This window comes from Diaphorina citri, unplaced genomic scaffold (assembly GCF_000475195.1).
Source record: "Diaphorina citri unplaced genomic scaffold, Diaci psyllid genome assembly version 1.1 scaffold834, whole genome shotgun sequence".
Classification (NCBI taxonomy): Eukaryota; Metazoa; Arthropoda; class Insecta; order Hemiptera; family Psyllidae; genus Diaphorina; species Diaphorina citri.
This window is the reverse complement of record NW_007378266.1, coordinates 84,250-108,316: the sequence shown is the minus strand read 5'-3', so window position 1 is coordinate 108,316 and position 24,067 is coordinate 84,250. Positions and strand designations below refer to the sequence as shown.

The 24,067-nt window shown below is 38.2% G+C and overlaps 2 protein-coding genes and 1 long non-coding RNA gene across 3 annotated transcripts in view; all 3 read left to right on the top strand.

Annotated features, from left to right (window-relative positions):
- LOC103512410 overlaps positions 1–8,572 on the top strand; it is a 29,834-nt gene extending 21,262 nt beyond the window's left edge. Inside the window, exons 7-12 of the mRNA XM_026825878.1 lie at positions 5,196–5,249; positions 5,428–6,634; positions 7,021–7,635; positions 7,921–8,124; positions 8,188–8,268; positions 8,358–8,572. Coding sequence (XP_026681679.1) covers positions 5,196–5,249; positions 5,428–6,634; positions 7,021–7,635; positions 7,921–8,124; positions 8,188–8,208 — 2,101 coding nt within the window. The 3' untranslated portion in view covers positions 8,209–8,268; positions 8,358–8,572. The remainder of the gene's footprint in view (positions 1–5,195; positions 5,250–5,427; positions 6,635–7,020; positions 7,636–7,920; positions 8,125–8,187; positions 8,269–8,357) is intronic.
- On the top strand, positions 317–4,717 carry LOC113468750. The gene is made up of 3 exons (XR_003392392.1): positions 317–455; positions 922–1,153; positions 4,540–4,717. It is a non-coding gene; the product is annotated as an uncharacterized LOC113468750 (long non-coding RNA).
- A 6,115-nt stretch (positions 8,573–14,687) lies between the features above and the next one.
- Positions 14,688–24,067, top strand: part of LOC103512409 (protein retinal degeneration B) — a 35,439-nt gene continuing 26,059 nt past the window's right edge. The window contains exons 1-7 of the mRNA XM_026825877.1: positions 14,688–14,848; positions 15,281–15,394; positions 15,761–15,832; positions 19,631–19,738; positions 20,127–20,208; positions 21,182–21,321; positions 21,905–22,022. Coding sequence (XP_026681678.1) covers positions 14,771–14,848; positions 15,281–15,394; positions 15,761–15,832; positions 19,631–19,738; positions 20,127–20,208; positions 21,182–21,321; positions 21,905–22,022 — 712 coding nt within the window. The 5' untranslated portion in view covers positions 14,688–14,770. The remainder of the gene's footprint in view (positions 14,849–15,280; positions 15,395–15,760; positions 15,833–19,630; positions 19,739–20,126; positions 20,209–21,181; positions 21,322–21,904; positions 22,023–24,067) is intronic.

Sequence of the window (24,067 nt, the reverse complement as noted above, 5' to 3'; positions counted from 1 at the left end):
CCCCCCCCCCAGCAAAAATCGACCCCGTGCTTGTGGTTGGTATGTGAAAGGGTGGTCATTTGGGCAATCACGTGATGCTGGCTTTTCCCGACCCTCACTCAGGCTGGATGAGGTTAATTTGAGTAGGCGGGTAGCTTGTCGCCCCATTGGAGAGCAGAACCCCAGCCCCATCACTAAAGATAACAGGTAAGGGTCGTTCTCGAAACGGCTGGCTTTCTCCTAGCCTGTCCTATCTTCGATTTCAGGACGACAAGACCTCAGCACTACTCAGCAATTACAGTTCCTTCTATCAGAGAAAAAAAAAAAAAAAAATGAATCCTGCTTTAAACCCATTTGAGTCCTGGTACTTCCTGATAGTACTCAATCAGTGGTTAGGTATACAGTGACGTTGCACGTTAAATCCATATTTTAATTTGGGGAACTATTCTCCTCCCCATCCCACGGTCATTGAAGAGGTTGTATGCCGTGACGTCGAAGTTCACGATTTACCGGTATTTTTTAAATCGATTTATCTCGGGATCTAGAAGTCGTAGAAGAAAAAGAAAATATCCGTTGGTCCTCATTTTTCCTGCTCTATGACTTCGAAACATCACCCAAGTAAGCGCAACTGATCTATTGAATACCACACATAGAGTAAAATAAACAATAAATACACCAGCCAGACCGATTCCCAATAGTTCACAGCAACGTTTTGCGTGGTTGGTAACCGGATGGGTGATCTGGGGAATCGCATGCTGCTGGCTTTTCCCTGCCCCACCCAGGGATAATGAGGTTCATGTTACCAGGCAGATGGCTTGTCGTCGAACGGAGGGTAAAACCCCCTCCCCGTCGCTATAAATCGTGACCTTAAAAGCTTAAACCCCCACAAAAAAAAAATATCTGGGGAACTATTCTCCTCCCCATCCCACGGTCATCGAAGAGGTCAAGAAATTTTCATGTGTGAAGCCCTCCCTTTCCCCTCCTAATCTTCCAACTCATAACAAATCTGTGTTTCTCCGATATCAGCTAGAAAACTTGAGAGCAACTTTCAATCTCTTGTTTTCTAGAAATTTTAATTAGTTAAAAATCCCCATCAAAGTTTACTATTAAATCCGTTTTTTCCTCGTTTCCGGGTTTGTTTTTGTGAATTTTTAGAAATATTTTTGTGAATTTTGTGAGTAATGAGATTTGAAATGGAGTTCATTGAGATTTAAATTTGTGGAGCTAAATGTCAACTTTTTTTTTTTTTTTTAACAAACACATTCAAAGTGCCATATGATTAATTCATCATAGATTTTTCAAGTTATGAATCATTGTATTGATTTAACCACCTACTTACAATTTTGTTTTAGAATTCAGTTCGAATTTCCAATTCTAAGCTAAGTGTAGAATGGTTTTTAATTATTTTTCTACTTATGTTTTAAATTTTCATAGGGAAAAAGTACCCAAAAGTTGAAAGAAAGTGTTCTGTTTTATTGACGTCATTGTAAAGGTATGAAAGAAACCTAGGTAGATAGGTACGTAGAAAAAGTTCTGGCAAACATGTGTAGAAAAATTAATAATCAAAACTCTTTCGGACGTACCCTCAAACTTTACGTAGGTATAGTAAACTTTGCCCTCAATAATAAATAATAATAGAACAGAATTCATAGGATTATGTTTTGTGTGTAAACGCGTGAATTCTAATAGTAGACGTCAGAATTCAAAGTTGAAAAATTTTGAAAAAAATAATTATAGGTAAAATATAAAATGAAAATATATAAGTACCTAATAGGTATCAAACAATTTAATTTATTATTTTTACAAATTTCTATTTTTTTTTTTTTAACAAACACATTCAAAGTGCCATATGATTAATTCATCATAGATTTTTCAAGTTATGAATCATTGTATTGATTTAACTACCTACTTACAATTTTGTTTTAGAATTTAGTTCCAATTCCAAGCTACGTGTAGAATGGTTTTAATTGTTTTTCTACTTATGTTTTAAATTTTCATAGGGAAAAAGTACCCAAGAGTTGAAAGAAAGTGTTCTGTTTTATTGACGTCATTGCAAAGGTATGAAAGAAACCTAGGTAGATAGGTACGTAGAAAAAGATCTGGAAAACATGTGTAGAAAAATTAATGATCAAAAATCTTTCATCCACCCTCAAACTTTACGTAGGTATAGTAAACTTTGCCCTCAATAATAAATAATATTAGAACAGAATTAAAAAAAAAAAAAATCTTCAAATCATGCAATTTTTGAAATTCCATCATACTTTTTACTTTCTATTTAACACACAAATCTCCACAAAATAATAGATTTAACAGCTATATCAAGACAATATTAATACCTACTAGTTATTTAATATACCAGATCTGTTTAAAAAAAAAAAAAGTTTAGATTTTAGAATAAGAATAATTGGGTACCTATTAAGATAGAAGATATAAGTAATTACAGGTGGTACCTATAAAGATATTGAGGACCTGTGAGTACACAGTTGAAAATAATTCCCAACACAATTCAGTGGTTATTGTTCTTGCCTCACAATCACGAAGCCCCGGGTTCGAAAATGATAATGCTCAAATAAGTCTATTCAAAGCTACCTCACCCAGCCTGAGTGGGGGCGGGGAAAACCCTCCATCGCGCTATTGCCCAGATGGTCACCCGTCTAGATATCAACCACACGCAACGTTGCTTTAGTGATCCATCGAGAACACGTTCGTAAATAATGCTTATTGTATTTAAAGTTTGACTGTGGTTGACGTTTTCAACATTCTACCCTAAATAATAGAAAGTAAAAATATTAATTTCTGGGGGTTCGAACCCGGGTCTCCCGAGTCGTAGGGAAGGAAGGATAACCGCGTCCTTGTCCTCGGTAGAATGACCTCTACCTCTGGGCCATTTTGTTTTGATTTCGATAACCTACCTCTCAACGGGGGTCAAAATTAATATAAAAAATTATCAACATAAAAAAATAAAATAAAAATGATAATAGAAAACTATAGATAGGTGTGTACGTATGTTGATAATAATAAAAATTATCAAAATAATAAAAGAAAAATATTCCACGTAGGCAGAAAAATAATAAAATAATCTAGATATGTATTATTGTATAACCTACCTATTTGAAATTGTGCTAGTTTTCTAAAGGTTATAAATTTTCATTCGAGGTCGAACTTTGTACGTCATATTTTTTTAATGAGTAGAATATTAATCTATTGATGCTGATCACTTATTCATACCTCTCAACGGGGGTCAAAATTAATATAAAAAATTATCAACATAAAAAAATAAAATAAAAATGATAATAGAAAACTATAGATAGGTATGTACGTATGTTGATAATAATAAAAATTATCAAAATAATAAAAGAAAAATATTCCACGTAGGTAGAAAAATAATAAAATAATCTAGATATGTATTATTGTATAACCTACCTATTTGAAATTGTGCTGGTTTTCTAAAGGTTATAAATTTTCATTCGAGGTCGAACTTTGTACGTCATAATTTTTTAATGAGTAGGATATTAATCTATTGATGCTGATCACTTATTCGAATTTATTACCAATAGATAGACCAATACATATGTTTTCCTTAAATACATGAATGAAATTAATAAAATAAACAAAATATAGTGTTTTATATAGCCTATTATTTTCTTTGTTCAAATAAACACACAAACCACAAAATAAAGTTTCAGTTTTAGCGCCAAGTAGGTATCTTCTTCATAAATACATAAGTATGATAAATAAATTAAGAAACAGTTTTTCAAAATAACATAACCTCTTTTCACTTGTGTAAAATAATTAATTAAACAGTTTAAGAAAATAAAGACAAGCTATTGAAAATGGTCATGATTAAAGAATTATGTTAAAGATTCAGTTTCAATTAATTCAAGATATTATTTTAATTTTTTATATATATTTTATTTTGTGTTGTAAATGCAGCATTAGATACAATTCCTGGCCTAGGTATGGAATTTTATCCCCAATATAATTTAAGAATTTGTCCACAATAATCGTAGTATACTGCTGGAATAAAGGGACTTTTCAGTTCTATTCGTGCAGTCTAAATAAGCACCTTGTAAAACTTTTTGTTGACAAATACATATATCGGTTAGATAGGTACTCGTATGCGAAAGAATCACTTGTTATTTGTTATCAATCTTCCTAACTTTCTTTGGGTTTCTAGAAAGCAGGCCCTAGAAAAATCTAGCAAATGGTTATTTTTGTGCCCAGTTCCCAGTTGTGATAACCAAGTTGATAAAACAGGACCTTCTTTTGTCTTGTCTACAAATTAAAAACCTGGTTCTTATCTAGCCAAAGGGATAAAAACTATAAAAAGCATTTGAAACGACGCGATGCGACGTTATTTTTGTTTTGCCTTTTATTTAGGTATACCGAGTTACTGAGCCATTTTATTTAATTATTTTTAAAACAAGTTTAAACAGGTGGTAATCATTTAAATAATACAAGTATGTAATTAATTTTAATAATCATGATCATTTTCACTGGTGTCTTCCATTAAACAATAAAACAATCACAATAAAAACTATTGTTCGACTTGCATTTCAGTTTTTAAAAGGATAAGAACAATAAGTATAATTTTAAAGTAATTAAAGTACTTATCTCTGTGATATTAGTTTTAACAAAAGTAATCGATGAACCTCTTGCTTTTTAATTTGTTTTAAAAGTCTGAACACTAGTTTGAGCAAACCAAGACATTGCGTACCTACTGTGATTTTAAAGGAAAAATAGCAGGGACATACCACTGGATGAGCATGCTATGACACAGACCCCTAAAGTAGCAGATTCTACCGTCAGTCAAAACAAAGCTCCCCTTCACTCAGAGGGAACATCGGGGATGGGTAGGGACATACCACTGGATGAGCATGCTATGACACAGACCCCTAAAGTAGCAGATTCTACCGTCAGTCAAAACAAAGCTCCCCTTCACTTAGAGGGAACATCGGGGATGGGAACAAACTTCATGTTCACATTGTCTACACATTTACCTATAGGTATTGAGTAGGTATAACACGCGATAGCCACAACAACAGGCGAGCGTTGAGAGAGCAGAGAGCATACTGTGAACTTGTTCCAATTTTTCTATTTCAGTGATAAAGCAGCCGAGAAGACGGAGTGCCTCTTCAGAGCATGGGGGATGCTTTAAAAAAAGATCCGCTAAGCTAACTAGGCACGAGAAATAAATTAATAATTGAAGAAAAGAGAGAAGAAGAGAAGGGACGAGACGAAATGACAAGAAGAGAAAAGAGGAGAGAAAAGTAGACAATGGAGCAGTCGCAAATGGGTAAAAATTATAAATAAATGGTCAATTCCTATGTAAAAAGTTGGGAAAAATCTAAATCCGAGGTTAAAACTCCGAAAAAAGTCGAATATTCAATTTTTATTTTCCGTTCTAATGAAAGAGCTCAAAAATGTGTGACGTCAGACTTTACGCAGTTGCCGTGTTGGTAGCAGCAATGATATGTCCTGGTTCAGAAATCAAGCATCGAATAGTCATCAGAACAGATGGGTGTTTGAGTCTGCCTGGGAAGTCGCCAACAAAGTGGGTGGCATCTACACTGTGATCCGATCCAAAGCGTTTGTATCTTCGGAGGAGCTAGGCAACCAGTATGTACTATTAGGGCCTTACAAGGAACAATCAGCACGTACTGAAGTAGAAGAGGTCGAGTTCATGAATGGCTCTCCATTGCAAATCGCTGTCGATAAGATGAGGGAACACGGGTTCAAACTACATGTGGGGAACTGGCTGGTGGATGGCAATCCACAGATCATTCTGTTTGATATTGGATCTGCTGCTTGGAAGATGGACGAGTACAAGCAAGAGCTGTGGAGTACGTGTAGTCTCGGTGTTCCACATCTGGATATTGAAGCCAATGATGCCATCATCCTGGGTCACATGGTAGCCACATTCATAGCCGAGTTCGAGAAAGTCGCTCACAATGAGTTTGGTCCGCCCAAGATCATCACACATTTCCACGAGTGGCAAGCAGGGATTGGATTGATAGCTCTGAGAACGCGCAAGGTTCCTGTAGCCACAGTGTTCACAACGCATGCAACACTGCTGGGAAGATATCTGTGTGCTGGCAACACAGACTTCTACAATAACCTCAGTACATTCGATGTGGACTTTGAAGCTGGAAGAAGACAGATCTACCATAGATATTGTATGGAGAGAGCTGCCAGTCACTTAGCCCATGTGTTCACTACTGTGTCTGAGATCACGGGATATGAAGCCGAACATTTGCTGAAACGAAAACCAGAAGTGATCACACCGAATGGTCTGAATGTGGTCAAGTTCTCAGCCATCCATGAGTTCCAAAACCTGCACGCAAGGGCTAAGGAAAAGATCAATGAGTTTGTTCGTGGTCATTTCTATGGACATTACGATTTCAACTTGGACAAAACCTTGTACTTCTTTACAGCCGGTCGGTATGAGTTCACCAACAAAGGTGCCGATGTGTTCATTGAAAGTCTGGCCAGACTCAACCACTACTTGAAAGCTGCCAACTCAGATGTTACCGTTGTCGCCTTCCTCATCTTCCCAACCAAAACCAACAACTTCAATGTGGAAAGTTTGAGAGGGCACGCCGTCACCAAAAGTTTGCGAGATACCATCAATGAAATCCAAGGCAAGATGTCCAATGTTTAATTTTCTCTTTCGAATGAAGACATGAAGAATTCAATTTATTTCCGCATGACGTCAGAACATGGGAAGAGAAGAAGAAATGAAGAAATAAAATGATGAAGAAATAAAATGAAGAAGAAGAAGAAGAAGAAGAAGAAGAAGAAGAAGAAGAAGAAGAAGAAGAAGAAGAAGAAATAAAATGATGAAGAAGAAGAATAAGAAGAGGAGGGCAAGATGTCGAAGAGGATCTACGAGACTTGCTTGATGGGACGCATGCCTACTGAAGATGAGTTCTTCACCAAGGAGGATAAGACGAGAATCAAGCGCTGTCTGTATGCCTTGCAGCGTTACTCTCTGCCTCCCGTCACCACACACAATGTTATAGATGACGCAAGATGTCGAAGAGGATCTACGAGACTTGCTTGATGGGACGCATGCCTACTGAAGATGAGTTCTTCACCAAGGAGGATAAGACGAGGATCAAGCGCTGTCTGTATGCTTTGCAGCGTTACTCTCTGCCTCCCGTCACCACACACAATGTTATAGATGATTGGAATGATCCTGTGCTGTGCGCGTTCCGACGTTGTCATCTCTTCAACTCAGTTCATGATAGAGTCAAAGTTATCTTTCATCCGGAGTTCCTATCCTCTACCAATCCTCTGTTCGGTCTCGACTATGAAGAGTTTGTGCGGGGTTGTCACTTGGGTGTGTTCCCTAGTTACTATGAGCCATGGGGTTATACACCGGCCGAGTGTACTGTCATGGGTATCCCCTCCATCACGACCAACCTGTCTGGCTTCGGATGTTTCATGGAAGAGCACATCGCTGATCCTACAAGTTACGGGATCTACATTGTGGATCGGCGTAATATTGCTCTGGAAGAATCTATTCGTCAGCTTGCTCAGTACATGTATGACTTCACCACGCTCAATCGCCGTCAGAGAATTATTCAGCGGAACCGTACAGAGCGGCTGTCAGATCTACTGGACTGGCGAAACCTCGGCGTCTACTACAAGCAGGCGAGGAAGCTTGCTCAGTACATGTATGACTTCACCACGCTCAATCGCCGTCAGAGAATTATTCAGCGGAACCGTACAGAGCGGCTGTCAGATCTATTGGACTGGCGAAACCTCGGCGTCTACTACAAGCAGGCGAGGAACAAAGCACTCAAAGCTGTATTCCCTGATCTAGAAGTAGAAGATGACGATACAGACTCGGGGTACGGAGGCCGCTTCTCTTACCCGAGACCTTACTCTGAACCCCCATCCCCCTCTAGTAGCCGCGCCACTACCCCTGTGCCTTAGGCGAGGAACAAAGCACTCAAAGCTGTATTCCCTGATTTAGAAGTAGAAGATGACGATACAGACTCGGGGTACGGAGGCCGCTTCTCCTACCCGAGACCTTACTCTGAACCCCCATCCCCCTCTAGTAGCCGCGCCACTACCCCTGTACCTTCACAACGTAACTCTGATGATGAAGATTCAGTAGATGATGAAAGTGAAAGGGCCCCTGTACCTTCACAACGTAACTCTGATGATGAAGATTCAGTGGATGATGAAAGTGAAAGGGCTGAGTTGAACTTACCCCGATGAATAGAAAATTAGTTGAACTTACCCCGATCAACTAGAACTCATGCCCAAGTGAAAATAAACCAAACTGAATGAGATACTTACCCCGATGAATAGCAAATTAGTTGAACTTACCCCGATCAACTAGAACTCATGCCCAAGTGAAAATAAACCAAACTGAATGAGAGTCCCATTGTCCCCTCATACTGCAGTATGGCAAAATGTTTTCTGGTCCAGTTTAGCCCACCTATTCTAAAGTGGCATATAGCTGTTGTTCTTAAAGTGAGGGTTTTTAGGGACACCTTCCAAACACTTAATTGAAGCCGGTTCCAAAGCATTGTTCTGCAAATTCTGATGTAGTGTGAGTGGGATAAAGCAAACAAGCAATATGTCGGTAAAATATAAAATGAAAATATGTAAGCACCTAATAGGTATCTAATTTATTATTTTTACATATTTCTATAGTGGCAATGTCATTTTTTAGCCTACTTTTTTTAACCCAGAATTTGTACCTAATTGTCATCTTTTGTCTAATCTAATGAATCTTTTATCTGACTTGAGAAATAATCCGATCTTTTTTTATGAATACCTATTTAGACTAGTTTTTTCTTTCTTCAATTGATATCAATTGCTATCTTTAGTTCAGATAGTTGTTGTAAGTATTTATTTTATTTATCACTTACTACTCCTGTTTTGTTTTGTAAATAAACTTATAAAATAAACTCAAATCCAATTCTTCCAATTATTTTCCCAATTTTTACAATGTTTTTCCATTTCCCCCATTTTTTTTTTCTTCAATATGTTTCCAACAATACATAGTTTAGAAAGCTACGTCTCTTTTTGCTAAATAAACTTATAAAATAAACTCAAATCCAATTCTTCCAATTATTTTCCCAATTTTTACAATGTTTTTCCATTTCCCCCATTTTTTTCCCTTCAATATTTTTAAAACTAAAATAATTATCGAGGAATAATTATTTAATTAAGAATCTTCATTATATTTAAAAGACAATTGAGAATTAAAATTAAAAATTTAAAAGACAATTGAGATTCGACATTCAATATTTTTCCAACAATACATAGTTTAGAAAGCTACGTCTCTTTTTACGGGAGGCAAATTTTGAACTTGGGACCTCCTTAGTAGAGAGTGAAAATATTGTTTATTGTTCCACTAAATATTGTTTCCGTGTGAACTCCCCCCTCTAAAAAAAAAAAAAAAAAAAAAAAAAAACAGAATTTGTACCTAATTGTCATCTTTTGTCTAATCTAATGAATCTTTTATCTGACTTGAGAAATAATCCGGTCTTTTTTTATGAATACCTAAGACTAGTTATTTCTTTCTTCAATTGCTATCAATTGCTATCTTTAGTTCAGATAGTTGTAAGTAGGTATTTATTTTATTTATTACTTACTACTCCTGTTTTGTTTTGTAAATAAACTTATAAAATAAACTCAAATCCAATTCTTCCAATTATTTTCCCAATTTTTACAATGTTTTTCCATTTCCCCCATTTTTTTTTCTTCAATATTTTTCCAACAATACATAGTTTAGAAAGCTACGTCTCTTTTTGGGAGGCAAATTTTGAACTTGGGACCTCCTTAGGAGACAGTGAAAATATTGTTTATTGTTCCACTAAATATTGTTTCGGATTCTGTCAAGGGGGATCACCCTAAGTAGAGCAAGGGCTCATACGCTTGCCTAGTTTGGGTGTGACTTGATTCTAATAGGTAACCTTGTGATAACCTTTTCATTACAAAGGTTCTAGAGTTCTAATAGAGAGATATAGTCTAGGCTCCGGGGTTATAGAGAGATAAAGATCTAGGTATTTACCTGATAAAATAATAATTTAATAGAAATTATTTCAGACAAATAAAATAAATCAAAAATAATTATAACAAATAAAAAAATCCAAGAATAAGAAAAGAAAACTCTGTGTTCATGATGTTTGTTGTTGTTTTTGTTAGCAATGGTGTTGTTGTTTTCATGTAGGAGGGAAACAAATGGAAAGTTAAACATACCTAATACAATTCTTTTTGTTGTTGTTGTTTTTTTTTTCAAATAAAAAAGGTGTCTGTATCAAAACTTTGTATTTTTATTAGTAGGTATTAATTATTACTACAGTGACTGCTTTATCATGAACCCTCTAAAGGTCCCATATAAATTCAGATAAAATTATGCAAAATCCTTCGCCTTAAAAAAAGACCCGCGCCTTGTGTTTAATAGTCCCAATAATAAAAAACCTTTTACAATTACAATTCTAAAATAGCTATAAACCTCTACAACTACAATTCTGAAATGAATAAAAACAATGAGATGGAGAAGAGCGATAAAAAGCAACAAGAAAGAGAAGGAGGAGGAAGAGGAGAGAGAAAAGAGAGTTTTGTTGAGCCTTTTTTTATGAAAAAAGAATAGAATTAAAAGAAGAAGAAGAAGAAGAAGAAAAAAACATGAAATCTGGATGGTCAGTTAAGTGTTTTAACTTAGCTTTTGTCAAATCGCCAACTTGTGCTTAAGCACTTGGTATGTTTTTTAAGTCTATTAGTTGAAAAAGAAAAGATAAGTGTTTCACCGCCGTTTTTATTTCGTAGCAATGAAACACCTGCTACATTAGACAACACCGTAGTATGCCTCTCATCAGATGGGCGAGAAGAGACACAATACTTCCCATTTGGGTGCTGGGTCAACATGAGCACCAGAAAGTAACCCGTTAAAATATTTGCTATCGAAAAACGAGAGCGAAATTTTGTCAATGGAGGGATTCAAATTAGTGCCTCATATAGTTAGATGGAAGCTTCACCTTCAGGAGCACCTTCAGGATCAGGGGAATCCTCTAAACAAAGTCTCTCCTTTCAAGGAGTGTCCAACTCTATAAACACCCTGTATATATATATATATAAAAAAAATAATAAGTTTAATGGTGTTAAGCATAAATACTTGTCACAAATGTCTCAATATACTACGATTTATGACTTGACTTGGACTCGAACCACCAACCTTCAGATTCAAAGTCCACCGTGCTCAACACTGCATCACCGATTTCAACTGAGCGGGAGTGATCTGAGAAGCAGGATAGTAGGTGAGTGAAATGTTGAACTAGACTTGCACTTGTTGTTGTTGTTGTTGTAGCGGCTTCAGCAGTAGCCGAATGGTGATGGCAGAATAGAGAACGGATATCTTTTTTCTGCCATACACCGGGGTGATGGTCCCTATCCATGATTAATTTTCTTGTCCTCAACCGCAGTCAACCATCGCATCGTAAGGATTTGTGCTTGTTCTCTAAAAGCAGAGAGAACCCGTTGAAAATTGCCAGCTAACTAGGCTGGTTAGTGTTAGCTGTTCTCTTCCCTGTTTATAGTCCCACAGCTGGACACGAGTCTACTCTCTGTTTAACGTCCCATAATAATAATAATAATAATGAGAATGGTTTATTTTAATGTAACTATAAAAATATCTTCCTTTTGTTCCTATATAAGTACCCCCAATGGTACTTTTCAGGAACGGTTTGAATGATTTATTTCATTAAAATTCTTGCTTCTGTCTTGATTCTATATTTCATTGTTGTTTTCCAAATAATATTTCTGTATTTCCTTCTTCATTTTATTTTTGTTTTCAATATTCCTTAATTCATTAGGGATAGTAATAAAAAAGTAATTTTAACTGTACATACATATTAGGACTAAATACTTGTCACAAATGTCGTTCCCCGCTCAATATACTACGATTTATGACTTGACTTGGACTCGAACCACCAACCTCCAGATTCAAAGTCCACCGTGCTCACCACTGAGGTTGGTAACACCCTGTACAAGACCAAGTGTGTATTGCCTCATTTGGTATTGTTTGCGCAGTTGGAAATAAATTGCCGCTTGAATCTAAATGGAATTAAACGATTTATATGTGAATTGATGCCTTCTGTCGTTTATTATGCCAGACGATCATAAGTGAATACCTTCTGATGTTTATTATGCCAGTCTTCTGATGTTTATTATGCCAGTCTTCTGATGTTTATTATGCCAGACAATCATTTATGATGATGCCAAAATCAACATTGCCGATTGAAATGAATGAGTCAAGATGGATAGGGTACCTAATTAATTTTAGGTACCCACTAGCCAGCCTAGTTAGCTTAGTTGGTAGGGCGCCTGCCTTGTAAGCGCTAGGCTGCGGGTTCGATTCCACCCGGGTTGAACTGTATCCTAAACAGATTAGGTTCGTTCTCGGAACGGCGGACTTTCTCCTATCCTATACTGGAAACGGCTATTCCTTGTAAATGGTATGATAAATTGTTAAATCTTGTTATAATGCACAACATACAGGATACAGGTATATGTATGTAGGTATTAGGTAGGCAGGTAATTATTTGGTTTTGAGCAAATATAAACTCCAGTGGGCGGAATTTATTGGTTATCCGTACTATAAATTCCATGTGCATAACTAGATATTAGGGGGAAATTATTACCTCTTATGGGGGAATTTGAATTTATTGATTTCGCGCTTTAGAGAGATAAGCATGCATAAAATCAAAGTACAAAATACCTAAATCAGCTCTACGGAGGAGACTATGTTAGAGAAGAAGATCCTTCCATATACGTCAGCAAAACTACAGGACGAGGTCCTTTGAGTGAGAACTGGATCAGCGAGTACTGGAATGCCGTCAAGGTAAAATAAACTTATCTAGTATTAATTTCAACATGTTCCATGTTCAATCTAGTGATGAATCTAGTGATAGCTAGTTAAAGAAACAGGAAACAAATAATTAACTATTCAAACAAAAAAGAAATTTTGATGGACGAAGTTATGCCCAAAAAGAACTCCATTTGCCAAGGGTTTAGGCATTGCCTTGGCCTGGGATCAATTTATTAGAACTATTGGATTGTATGGAAATTGGAAAACGAATACTTGAAAAAATGTAGTATATTTATCAGGTACATTATAAAAAAGGACTACTTTCGCCAAACAAGGGCATCTTATCAAACAATTCGATCAAATAATAAAAAAGGAATATTGAAAAGTGATGTTGATGCCTATGGCACTCGCTACCTTCTTCAAAATAACACCATTCTCAATTAAGTAGACAAAAATATTGAAACCCGCTCCCAAATCTGTTTTAAAATTACTGTCCAACGATCCACATTTAAAACCATTGTCCTAAATCTGTTTAAAAACCATCCCAAAGTCTTGTCCAAAAGCCACTCAAAATGTGTTTTAAAGTCATTGTTCCAAATCTGTGTTTAAAACCATTATCGCCGATTTGTGTCGGATATACAGGAGGATCCTACCGTCTCGCACGATAACAAATCGATGATGTGCGCATACAAACTGTGTAAAATACAACTCAACTATTGGGGCATTCAGTCCAAAGTCGAACGCTTTATTGCCGACACCGGTAAGCCCTCTGGACGTGCCTTGCCCCGTCACTTTAGACGAGCCTTGCGATTTGCAGTCACTCTGGACAAGCCTTGCCGTTGTCTTGAAAGCATGCTCGCTCGACACTAGTGTTTTGTGTAGCGTGTAGCTAACCAGCTAACGACTAACAGTTTTGGCCCGTGAAGTCTCTCTCTCTCTCTCTCTCTCTCTCTCTCTCTCTCTCTCTCTCTCTCTCTCTCTCTCTCCCCCCTCTCTTCACTGGCCCTGATTGCACTTCCTCAATCTCTTCCTATATTTGCCCCTTTTTTTTTTCTTTTATTTTTTATTCTTCTTCCTCTTCCTCCTCCTCCTCTTCTTCTTCTTCTTCTTCTTCTTCTTCTCCTTTTTCTTCTTCTTGGCTCTACCTTTAGCCGTACCTATTCCATTTTACTATAAGGGAAATTATTTCCGCTTGTTGTCACCTGGAAGGATAAAAAATATCCTTCCTATCCTAACCCCTCCCTTTTCCTCTTTCTCCTCTCTCTTCTGCTTCTTATCTTCCTTCTTCTTCTCTTTCTTCTTCTCTTTTCTTCTTCTTTCCCTCCTTCCTTCTCTTTCTTTACCTTTTCATAATGCATCACCTCCACATCCTTCTCCTTTTCTAAATTTCTACCGTGTTCTTCTCCTGCTGACCCCCTTCTCTTCTTTCTTCTTTTTTACTTCTCTTTCTTCCTTCTTCTCCTCCTCCTTCTCGATATTTTCCTTTTACACTACTTTCTCCTCCAGGAGATTTTCCTTCTCTCTTCCACCTCCTTCCCTTGTCATAAATTCTATGACTTTACTTGGACTCGAACCACCAACCTCCAGATTCAAAGTCCACCGTGCTAACCACTGCAGCACTGAGGTTGGTCCTTATTGGCACAATAGTTTATTACTTCCCCCTTTTCACCGGCTGCACCAATTCTCGGAAACTACCAAAGTGAAAAAACCCCCGGGGGTTAAGAGGGGTTGAAAAGGGGGCGCACAACCCCCTCCCCCTCGGGGGGTCCAAACCACCCCCACCCTCTAACCCCCCTTTCGGAGAATTTTCTACTTTTTTTTCAGTTAAAATTTTCTCTTTCCAGTCTTATCAAAATATTTCGACTTGTCTCCCTTAAATCAGCATGCTGAATGAAGACGAAGAAGAATCATGATATGAATCAACTCTAGGCGTGGACTGACGAGACAAGGGCGGTCAAAATGCTGATCAAAGAGTATCGGATACCTTTGCCGCTGACGGTGGATGAGTACAAGATCGCTCAGCTGTATATGATAGCGGTAAGTGATTTGAGTCAGAGAGGAGATATTTCAAGTCAGCATAAAATTAAGCAGACATTTAACCTCAGATCTAGCCTTACACGCTTGGGCTTAAAACCATACCCAAAATAGCCCAATCCGAGGCTTAGGTGTGGGGACTGTAGGGGCAAAGAGCCCTAAAGGATGGGTTAAGTTTTTCATACACAAAAAGCCCAATCTGAGGCTTAGATGTTGGAGCAAACAGCCCTAAAGGGTGTGTTAAGCTTATAAGAACCTAGCGCTTACAAGGCAGGCGCGCTACCCTCCACACTAACTAGGCTGGCGGGCGGACTCCAATTGCTCCCATTCTGAAATTTAGTGGCATAAGGGTATACTGTAATTGATCCCATAGTAGAGTGTTGCAAACTATCCCATTTCCAAATTGACCCTTTCTTTCCTCTCGTCCCTCTTCAGAAAAAATCTCGCGAGGAGAGCAAAGGTGCGGGTAGCGGGGTGGAAATCCTATACAATGAACCGTACGATAACGATGAAGAGGCCCCGGGAACGAAAGGCCAGAAGACGGTCAAGATCTATCCATTAGAATGTTATAGGCCTGTTTAGCATAGAAAATTAGATATACCTACCTATACCTTTGTAGAAGTCATGAATAGATTTGCCCCTTACCCTACTAACATAGCCTTCTGTGTTTAGTGATTTGATCTCATAATTTCTATTCCATTAACATACCTAGCTATCAGTGTTTCGTGATTTGATATCATAATTTGTATACCACTAAATTAGCTCTCTGTGTTTAGTTGATTACTTGATTAGTCACGAGTTTCCCTGATACCAAATTTCTATTCCAGTGTTGTCAGACCTTTAGTGGAAAACTTCGATTACCTACCGCCTGGGGCGGATTTTATCCTAATCGGATAATGTTCGTTCTCAGGGAAGATCTATCATGTGGGCTCACATCTACCTGGCTGGATTAAGAGCTTACTGCCCAAGTCTGCACTTGAAGTTAAGGTAAGCTGCAGTGAAAAAATCTGTCTTTAAAATCAAGGGATCACCTAAAGCGCACACTTATACTTCCCGAATACCTTCCGTCTCGGCTCCGTTTCAACTATATCGTAGAAACAAACGACTATCACATCACGTGAGCTCACGTGACGTGATAGTAGTGTGGCTGTCCTGAGCGAGATTACCTAAGTATAAGTATAAGTAGTGCTTTATTTAGACTGTCAGCTTAGAACAAGTTGTTCCATTATACCAACAGTTTAATAGAGCACCTCTTTATTGATATATTTACACCTACAATATTATCATATGTATATATGTCCTTTAAATCACTACATGAGTTATACAACGAAACAAGGGTCTCGGGTTCAATAACCAGCTATGTCCAACTGATGAGTCCAAAAAAGGACGAAATACGTGTCTTGGGCTGCTTGGTGATTTGGTCTGGTTTCGTTGTATAACTCATGTATGTAGTGATTTAAAGGATAATAATAATAATAATAATAATAAAAAAATACATATATACATATTGTTACAATCCTACAGTGCATAAAAAACTTTCAATACAATATTATCACCTACCTCTTCATTTACACCTACAATATTATCTTTGAACGACATGTTTCTGACTCCCCATGATATCACGTGACGTGATAGTAGTGTGTTTCTACCTTCTGATGTTTATTATGCCAGACAATCATTTATGATGATGCCAAAATCAACATTGCCGATTGAAATGAATGAGTCAAGATGGATAGGTACCTAATTAATTAATTTTAGTTAGCCAGTAGTCAGCCTAGTTATCTTAGTTGGTAAGGCGCCTGCCTTGTAAGCGCTAGGCTGCGGGTTCGATTCCACACCCGGGGTGAACTGTATCCTAAACAGATTAGGTTCGTTCTCGGAACGGCGGACTTTCTCCTATCCTATACTGGAAACGGCTCTTCCTTGTAAATGGTATGATAAATTGTTAAATCTTGTTATAATGCATAACATACAGGATACAGGTATGTATATGTAGGTATCAGGTAGGCAGGTAATTATTTGGTTTTGAGCAAATATAAACTCCAGTGGGGGGAATTCATTGGTTATCCGTACTATAAATTCCATGTGCATAACTAGATATTAGGGGGAAATTATTACCTCCTAAGGGGGAATTTGAATTTATTGATTTCGCGCTTTAGAGAGATAAGCATGCATAAAATCAAAGTACAAAATACCTACTTTTCGTTTTTATTTTGGAACCCGTCCAAACCTTTGCTGTAATCGTTCGTCCTCTTTGGTACCTTAACAGAAGTCCCTTCCTTTTATTCAGTGGGGATAGCACGGTGGACTTTGAATCTGGAGGTTGGTGGTTCGAGTCGAAGTAAATTCATAAAATTTAGCGTAGTATATCTAGCGGGGAACGACATTTGTGACAAGCATTTATGCTTAACACAATTAAAATTCCTTTTTTTAGTGGGAATAGCACGTTGAATACAATCTTCTTCTTCCTCGCCTTTTCCCGTGTTCAGACGGGGTCAACGTGTTTCGTCAGCCTCTTAATCAGCCGTAGGGATGATCGCTTTTGGACTGACTTTTGATTTTGGCTACAAAAAAATTGACGAGGGGATGCCCCTTCGCACTCAACCTTTGCTATTTCTTTAGCAAGGAAAATTTCAGGCTGGTCTATTCCCTGTTTAACGTCCCCCAGCCAGAGTAAGCTGGCCTACTCCCTGTTTAAAGTCTCCTAGCTAGATACGTTGAGTACAATAGAATAGAATATACCTTGTTTATATTGCGAGCATAGGTAAAATAGAAAGTAAAAAGGTGAAAACCGGTGACAAAGCGATGTGCTATCCTGTCTGGTCTATTCCCTGTTTAACGTCCCCCCGCCAGAGTAAGCTGGTTTATTCCCTGTTTAACGTCCCCCCGCCAGAGTAAGCTGGTCTACTCCCTGTTTAAAGTCTCCTAGCTAGACGCGTTGAGCACAATAGAATATACCTTGTTTATAATGCGAGCATAGGTAAAATAGAAAGTAAAAATATGAAAACCGTTGACAAAGCGATGTGCTATCCTGTATTGTCGAGAAAGCTAGCAGGTGTTTTGTGACGCGTTAAAGCAGAGGGATCAGGTTACTAGGAAGCTTGGTAGATAGAAGTTAGTTTCACTGTGCCATAGCATGGATACCTAAATAGCCATAGTATGTCTATGTATATGCATTGTTGCCTTATAATTTTTGTAAGCGGCTGTTTAACGTCCCCCAGCCAGAGTAAGCTGGTCTACTCCCTGTTTAACGTCCCCCAGCCAGAGTAAGCTGGTCTACTCCCTGTTTAAAGTCTCCTAGCTAGACGCGTTGAGTACAATAGAATATACCTTGTTTATATTGCGAGCATAGGCAAAATAGAAAGTAAAAAAACCGGTGACAAAGCGATGTGCTATCCTGCATTGTCGAGAAAGCTAGCAGGTGTTTTGTGACGCGTTAAAGCAGAGGGATCAGGTTACTAGGAAGCTTGGTAGATAGAAGTTAGTTTCACTGTGCCATAGCATGGATACCTAAATAGCCATAGTATGTCTATGTATATGCATTGTTGCCTTATATGTAATTCTTGTAACCGGTAGAGCCTTTGTGTAGGCGGTAAAGAGAATAGGTTTGATAGAGAGAACTGTCCTTACTGAGGCATTATGGTCATGAAAAAATTAAAGAGAGAAGGACAGGAAAATGGGAAAAAAGTAAAAACAGCCTTTCCGAGAACCTCAAAGCCCGTTCTTGTAAGCGGTAGAGCTTTTGTGTAGGCGGTAAACAGAATAGGTTTGATAGAGAGAACTGTCCTTACTGAGGCATTATGGTCATGAAATTAAAGAGAGAAGGACAGGAAAATGGGAAAAAAAGTAAAAACAGCCTATCCGAGAACGTTAAAGCCCGTTCCCACATGTCCTGAGTTTCGTTCGTTTTTTTTTTCCGAATGTCCTGTAGGCAATGTAATTTATAATGAGATACGATTTTTTTTCCTGAACGACACAAACATGTCCTGTACGCAATGTATGTAACTTAAACGAGAGTGTTCCCACTACACACGACACGATTTTTCCCGAAGGACAAGTTGGAATGGGTTCTTAGAGCATGTCCCTCCGCCACTGCTCAAACTATTTCAACTTCGCCACTGTTCAGCTCACTTCGCCCTTGGTATGACGAGTATTGATAAAGTTATTCTAACTTGATGATAGGGTCTAAGCTACCTGCCCTACTTTACAACTTGTTATCAGAGCTTTGTTGATGAGTACAATAGAATAGGTAGAATGTAATAGAACAGAATAGAATAGAATAGAAAATTCCCCTGTGTTATTAGAGTGACCATGTGTATCAGGGCTACCTGTAAGGCTTCTCATTAAGGCCGTATTTAGGGGTTTAGAGGGGCGATTGGGCCCGGCCCCCCTCGAGCTTCATTTTTCTCCTTTACCGTAGGCCATACTCCGAAAATTTTGAGCATCCCCCCCCCGGTACTATTTTAAATATCGGGCCCCCCTTGGACAAAATCCTGTATACGGCCCTGCTTCTCACTATGGGTATAATAAAAGTCCATATGTCCATATTACAATATACAGTGTGCCCGGGAAAAATCTACAGCACGAGATTGCCCTGTTGATCACCCACCCGGATACCAACCAGCCAACCACGCTCAATAAATAAGAAATCACTCAAATCTTTTGATTTCAGGATGACTTACATTCCACTCGTCCGCTAACTGGATAGAACTGATCACACTCCCCTCCCTTAAATCAGCATGCTGAATGAAGACGAAGAAGAATCATGATATGAATCAACTCTAGGCGTGGACTGACGAGACAGGGGCGGTCAAAATGCTGATCAAAGAGTATCGGATACCTTTGCCGCTGACGGTGGACGAGTACAAGATCGCTCAGCTGTATATGATAGCGGTAAGTGATTTGAGTCAGGGAGGAGATATTTCAAGTCAGCATAGAATCAAGCAGACATTTAACCTGAGATCTAGCCTTACACGCTTGGGCTTAAAACCGTACTCAAAAAAGCTCAATCCGAGGCTTAGGTGTGGGGACTGTAGGGGCAAAGAGTTTCAACTGAGCGGGAGTGATCTGAGAAGCAGGATAGTAGGTGAGTGAAATGTTGAACTAGACTTGCACTTGTTGTTGTTGTTGTTGTTGTTGTTGTTGTTGTTGTTGTTGTTGTTGTTGTTGTTGTTGTTGTTGTTGTTGTTGTTGTAGCGAATGGTGATGGCAGAATAGAGAAGGGATATCTTTTTTCCTGCCATACACCGGGGTGATGGTCTCTATCCATGATTAATTTTCTCGTCCTGAATATTTGCCTGATGATGGCAGTACGGACAATGTGTTTCAACTGAGCGGGAGTGATCTGAGAAGCAGGATAGTAGGTGAGTGAAATGTTGTAGTTCAACATTTCACTCACTTGTTGTTGCACTTGTTGTTGTTGTTGTTGTTGTTGTTGTTGTTGTAGCGGCTTCAGCAGTAGCCGAATGGTGATGGCAGAATAGAGAACGAATATCTTTTTTCTGCCATACACCGGGGTGATGGTCTCTATCCATGATTAATTTTTTCGTCCTGAACCGCAGTCAACCATCGCGTCGTAAGGATTTGTGCTTGTTCTCTAAAAGCAGAGAGAACCCGTTGAAATTTCCAGCTAGCTAGGCTGGTTAGGGTTAGCTGTTCTCTTCCCTGTTTATAGTCCCACAGCTGGACACGAGTCTACGCTCTGTTTAACGTCCCCTAGCAATAGAGGATATCAAGGCATTTGCAGCAATGCCAGCTTAAGTAGTCTTCTGCAGATTATGACGATGGGTCAGCTCCCTGGTTAGGGGTCACCTGCGCTCGCCTTGCACGCGGGAGACCCGGGTTCGATTCCCGGCGGGGTCAAGAAATTTGTATCAAGCAAATGATTGAATCCGTGACTCGCTCAAGAAATTTGTATCATGCAAATGATTGATTCCGTGACTGGATGTTGCGGGGCCCACTCAGCCTCGTGAGGAAAATTTAGTAAAGAGACATATAAATGCGCATAGCGACCGGTGCCAGCATGGTAGGTAAACATTGGATTTTAGGATTATTGAGATATTGGGAACATCCTACGATGCTGCAGTGAGCATTGACATATAAATGCGCATAGCGACCGGTGCCAGCATGGTAGGTAAACATTGGATTTTAGGATTATTGAGATATTGGGAAAATCCTACGCTGCAGCAGTGAGCACCAAAGTTGTGACATAATAAAACAAAGAAACTGCATTTACATTTTTTAACGTCCCCTAGCCAGACTAAATTCAAATTATGATTTCATTATTGATGCTTTTAGATTTAACAGATGATACTTATATCCTTCAATACCTTTCAGAGGTGATCGACGTGGTTAAGGATCAGCTCTACGGAGGAGACTATGTTAGAGAAGAAGATCCTTCCATATACGTCAGCAAAACTACAGGACGAGGTCCTTTGAGTGAGAATTGGATCAGCGAGTATTGGAATGCCGTCAAGGTAAAATAAACTTGTCTAATTTCAATATTTTCCCGATGAAGAAATCCATGTTAGCAATATTTTCCACGTTCAATCTAGTGATGAAGAAATCCATGTTAGCAGGATTTTCCATGTTCAATCTAGTGATGAAGAAATCCATGTTAGCAGGATTTTCCATGTTCAATCTAATGATGAAGAAATCCATGTTAGCAGGATTTTCTGGAAAACGAATACTTGAAAAAATGTAGTATATTTATCAGGTACATTGTAAAAAAGGACTTCTTTCGCCTACAAGGGCATCTTATCAAACAATTCGATCAAATAATCAAAAAGGAATATTGAAAAGTGAGGTTGATGTCTATGCTACCTTCGCTACCTTCTTCAAAATAGTACCATCCTCAATTAAGTAGACAAAAATATTGAAACCCGCTCCCAAATCTGTTTTAAAATTACTGTCCAACGGTCCACATTTAAAACCATTGTCCTAAATCTGTTTAAAAACCATCCCAAAGTCTTGTCCAAAAGCCACTCAAAATGTGTTTTAAAGTCATTGTTCCAAATCTGTGTTTAAAACCATTATCGCCGATTTGTGTCGGATATACAGGAGGATCCTACCGTCTCGCACGATAACAAATCGATGATGTGCGCATACAAACTGTGTAAAATACAACTCAACTATTGGGGCATCCAGTCCAAAGTCGAACGCTTTATTGCCGACACCGGTAAGCCCTCTGGACGTGCCTTGCCCCGTCACTCTAGACGAGCCTTGCGATTTGCAGTCACTCTGGACAAGCCTTGCCGTTGTCTTGAAAGCATGCTCGCTCGACACTAGTGTTTTGTGTAGCGTGTTGCTAACCAGCTAACGACTAACAGTTTTGGCCCGTGAAGAAATTGAACGCTCATGGTCCGTCTTGAGCCTTGCGATTTGCAGTCACTCTGGACAAGCCTTGCCGTTGTCTTGAAAGCATGCTCGCTCGACACTAGTGTTTTGTGTAGCGTGTAGCTAACCAGCTAACGACTAACAGTTTTGGCCCGTGAAGAAATTGAACGCTCATGGTCCGTCTTTTTTTACTTTCTATTATTTTACATTCCTTATTTTACAAGGATTTATGGATATGATCGCGAAAAAATATATCGATATAAATATTGGTACCTATATCATCCCTATTGACAAGATTACTCACTTATAGGTGAGAGGAGCCAGTGGCATCAGCCAATGGTTCTCCATCAAGATTCTCAGATACAGAATGGTCTCTTTCATGTAGCCTTGAACTAAAAAGTTAATTTTCTTCAGGAGATTAAAATAATCTCATGTCGTTATCCAAAGACTAGGGATGATTTGTGTAGGAGAATTATATTTTTGAATTGTGATCATATTTTTGTTTAAAGAAGCTAACATGCAATGTGTATGTAACTATATATTGTTTACTGGAGTGCACAGTGAAGTGAACAAAAATTCTTGTAAGCGGTAGAGCTTTTGTGTAGGCGGTAAACAGAATAGGTTTGATAGAGAGAACTGTCCTTACTGAGGCATTATGGTCATGAAAAAATTAAACAGAGAAGGACAGGAAAATGGGAAAAAGTAAAAGCAGCCTATCCGAGAACCTTAAAGCCCGTTTCCACATGTCCTGAGTTTCGTCCGATTTTTTTCCGAATGTCCTTTAGGCAATGTAATTTAATGAGATACGATTTTTTTTTTCCTGAACGACACAAAAATGTCCTGTAGGCAATGTACGTAACTTAAACGCGAGTGTTCCCACTACACACGACACGATTTTTCCCGAAGGACAAGTTGGAATGGGTTCTTCAAATTCTTCAATTTCTTCACAAGTCGATAAAGAAAGCAAAATGTTGATCTTCTTAAACAAAATTCAACTTATATTCTCTCTCAAATTACTCAAAAAATTATTTCTATTAACCCTCTTATGCATGGAGATCATAATATTTTCTTGAATTTTAACCCTTCAACCACCCTTCACTTTTTAATATACGTATAGCACTTCTAACTCCTCTCAAATTCAAAAGGACACTTTTTTTTCTCACAATTCTCTTTTTATATGATTTCTAATTTTCTTCTAACTTTTTAAGTTCCTTATCCTATAGGATAGTATTGTTTTTGACTAAGTAGTTGACATTATCAAAGACATTTTATTGAGCTCAATTATAAATAAGATGGTTATATGTGCTTACTTTTAGTGAACTTGTTTAGAGATGTTTATAGCCAGGCCCTCAATCTGGGTTTAAATTTTAATAAAGTTTTAATCTTGGATTAAGCAATCTGATTGGGTAAAAAGTTTGAAATCAACCAATCAGATTTCACCCAAGATTTGACCTTAATCAAAGTTCAAACTGAAATTGTTGTCCTAGCCATTAGAATGTTATAGGCCTGTTTAGCATAGAAAATTAGATATACCTTTGTAGAAGTCATGAATAGATTTGCCCCTTAATAGCGTCCTTACCCTACTAACATAGCCTTCTGTGTTTAGTGATTTGATCTCATAATTTCTATTCCACTAACATACCTAGCTATCAGTGTTTCGTGATTTGATATCATAATTTGTATTCCACTAAATTAGCTCTCTGTGTTTAGTTGATTACTTGATTAGTCACGAGTTTCCCTGATACCAAATTTCTATTCCAGTGTTGTCAGACCTTTAGTGGAAAACTTCGATTACCTACCGCCTGGGGCGGATTTTATCCTGATCGGATAATGTTCGTTCTTAGGACGGCTGTCTTTTCTCTGTCCTGTCTTCCTTCTCTCTTCGAT